Source organism: Oryza sativa, chromosome 6, assembly GCF_034140825.1.
Source record: "Oryza sativa Japonica Group chromosome 6, ASM3414082v1".
In the NCBI taxonomy this organism is placed as follows: Eukaryota; Viridiplantae; Streptophyta; class Magnoliopsida; order Poales; family Poaceae; genus Oryza; species Oryza sativa.
The window spans coordinates 11,741,325-11,743,544 of NC_089040.1; the positions used below are offsets into that span (position 1 = coordinate 11,741,325).

Below are 2,220 nucleotides of genomic sequence, written 5' to 3' on the forward strand. Positions count from 1 at the left end.
GCTACGTATGTGTATAATTAATTTTTTTTTAGATATATAACTCCCTACATTTTGTATCTCCATGATCACCCAAGAATTCCTCCTCATCACACAGAGATAATAATAATATTTTAATATTACTACCAACACATACACAGCTAACCAATCAAGCAGGAACAGCCCCAAATCATTGCAAGCTCCCAAGCACATGGGACGTTATTCCCTTGACGAATTCACATATATCTCTTTGATTAATCTATTGTCTTAATGCATTCCCTTCCCATATCGTCGTACCTAGCTAATTAGACGTGTAGATTATGTACTACATTTATACATGAATCATGTTACTATCCCCTCTCCAATGAACTGGCCTCGGCGCCGTCCTTTACTCTCTGTTTTTTCTAAAATAAAAAAATGTTTTTTTTTTGGGTATTGACTAGCTCATTGCTGGCTAGCTGAGCCGCGCGTCGTCGCCACAACGCGTACGTATGAGGAGGCATACATGTGCGATTTTGTTATTGGAGCTGATTTTGCATTAGAGCCGGAAGGTAAGCACATGCCTAAGCTAAGTACGCAGGGAAAATACACTGGAAAAACGTACAGGTTGTCACCTGTGCGTCACTAGTCATGCACACGTCTCTATAAATACACTGAGCTCTGCGAGGACATGCTCATCCACAGCCAGCCATCTAGATCAGCAGCTAGCAGCAGCATCAGCAGATCGAGCAGCAAAACATTCTTTGCTTAATTTGGTTGTTGATTTGTGTGTCGTGGCCATGGCGATCTCCAGGTGTTGTGTCGCGCTGCTGCTGCTCGTGGTGCTTGTCGCCGCGGGCTCTGCGGCCGCGGCGGCTGACCAGCTCCGCGTCGACTACTACCGCGAGACGTGCCCGAACGTCGAGGCCATCGTCCGCGACGAGATGGAGAAGATCATCGGCGCCGCCCCCAGCCTCGCCGGCCCGCTCCTCCGCCTCCATTTCCACGACTGCTTCGTCCGGGTACGTACTCCGGTCGCCGGCGTCGTGTCGCGTCGCGTGCACGGCGGCGCCATTGATTGATCGATCGATCGATGTCGTGTTTTTTTGCAATTTGCAGGGGTGCGACGCGTCCGTGCTGCTCAGCTCCACCGCGGGGAACGTGGCGGAGCGCGACGCGAAGCCGAACAAGAGCCTGCGCGGGTTCGGCTCCGTGGAGCGGGTGAAGGCGAGGCTGGAGGCGGCGTGCCCGGGCACCGTGTCGTGCGCCGACGTGCTCACGCTCATGGCGCGCGACGCCGTCGTGCTGGCGCGGGGCCCCACCTGGCCGGTCGCCCTGGGGAGGAGGGACGGCAGGGTGTCCGCCGCCGGCGAGGCCGCCGCCAGCCTGCCACCCGCCGACGGCGACATCGCGACGCTCCTCAGGATCTTCGCCGCCAACGACCTCGACATCAAGGACCTCGCCGTGCTCTCCGGCGCGCACACCCTCGGCACGGCGCACTGCCCGTCCTACGCCGGCAGGCTCTACAACTTCACCGGCAAGAACGACGCCGACCCGTCGCTGGACGGCGAGTACGCCGGCAGGCTGAGGGCCAGGTGCGCGAGCGCCACCGACGAGTCCGGCATGATCTCCGAGATGGACCCGGGCAGCTACAAGACGTTCGACACCAGCTACTACCGCCATGTCGCGAAGCGGAGGGGGCTCTTCTCCTCCGACGCGTCGCTGCTCACCGACGCCACCACCAGGGACTACGTGCGGCGGATCGCCACCGGCAAGTTCGACGCCGAGTTCTTCAGCGACTTCGGCGAGTCCATGACCAAGATGGGCAACGTCCAGGTGCTCACCGGGGAGGAAGGAGAGATCAGGAAGAAGTGCTACGTCATCAACTCGTAGAATGAATCTAGCTAGTTAAAAAGCTTAATTAATTTAGCCGCACGAGATGCATACGTGGGGTGTGTTTTAATTGATCTTTGTATTATGTCACTTATTATTATTATTGTTCAGTAAATTGATTATTCTCAGTGCGTACTTCCTCCAATAGAAAGATGTTCTTTTTTAAAATATGTTTCTTTTTTTTTTCCTTTTGCTGGCATTTTGCGACAGTTTTTGGGGAGAAAAACGTTTGATTTTTATGCCGTTGGATCTGCTCCAAGATTCGTGCATATGAAGATAGGAGGATTCAAACCTGCACCCTCCTACTTAATTACCTGCGCAACCTATCAAGCCAGTGCAAGTTTTAATATCTAAAATAAATTTACATCCTAG

The 2,220-nt window shown here is 53.6% G+C and overlaps 1 protein-coding gene across 1 annotated transcript; it reads left to right on the plus strand.

Moving 5' to 3' along the window:
• Positions 1-401: 401 nt before the first annotated feature.
• LOC4340843 (peroxidase 1-like) lies at positions 402-1,993 on the plus strand. The gene is made up of 2 exons (XM_015785744.3): positions 402-977; positions 1,075-1,993. The coding sequence occupies exons 1-2, from the start codon at positions 756-758 to the stop codon at positions 1,846-1,848; spliced, it is 996 nt and encodes a 331-aa protein (XP_015641230.1). The 5' UTR covers positions 402-755; the 3' UTR covers positions 1,849-1,993.
• Positions 1,994-2,220: the final 227 nt, after the last annotated feature.

Coding starts and splice junctions, on each gene's coding strand:
- LOC4340843 (XM_015785744.3), top strand. CDS start 756: ATGGCGATCTCCAGGTGTTGTGTCGCGCTGCTGCTGCTCGTGGTGCTT. Junction 978..1,074: donor TCCACGACTGCTTCGTCCGG/GTACGTACTCCG, acceptor TGCAATTTGCAG/GGGTGCGACGCGTCCGTGCT.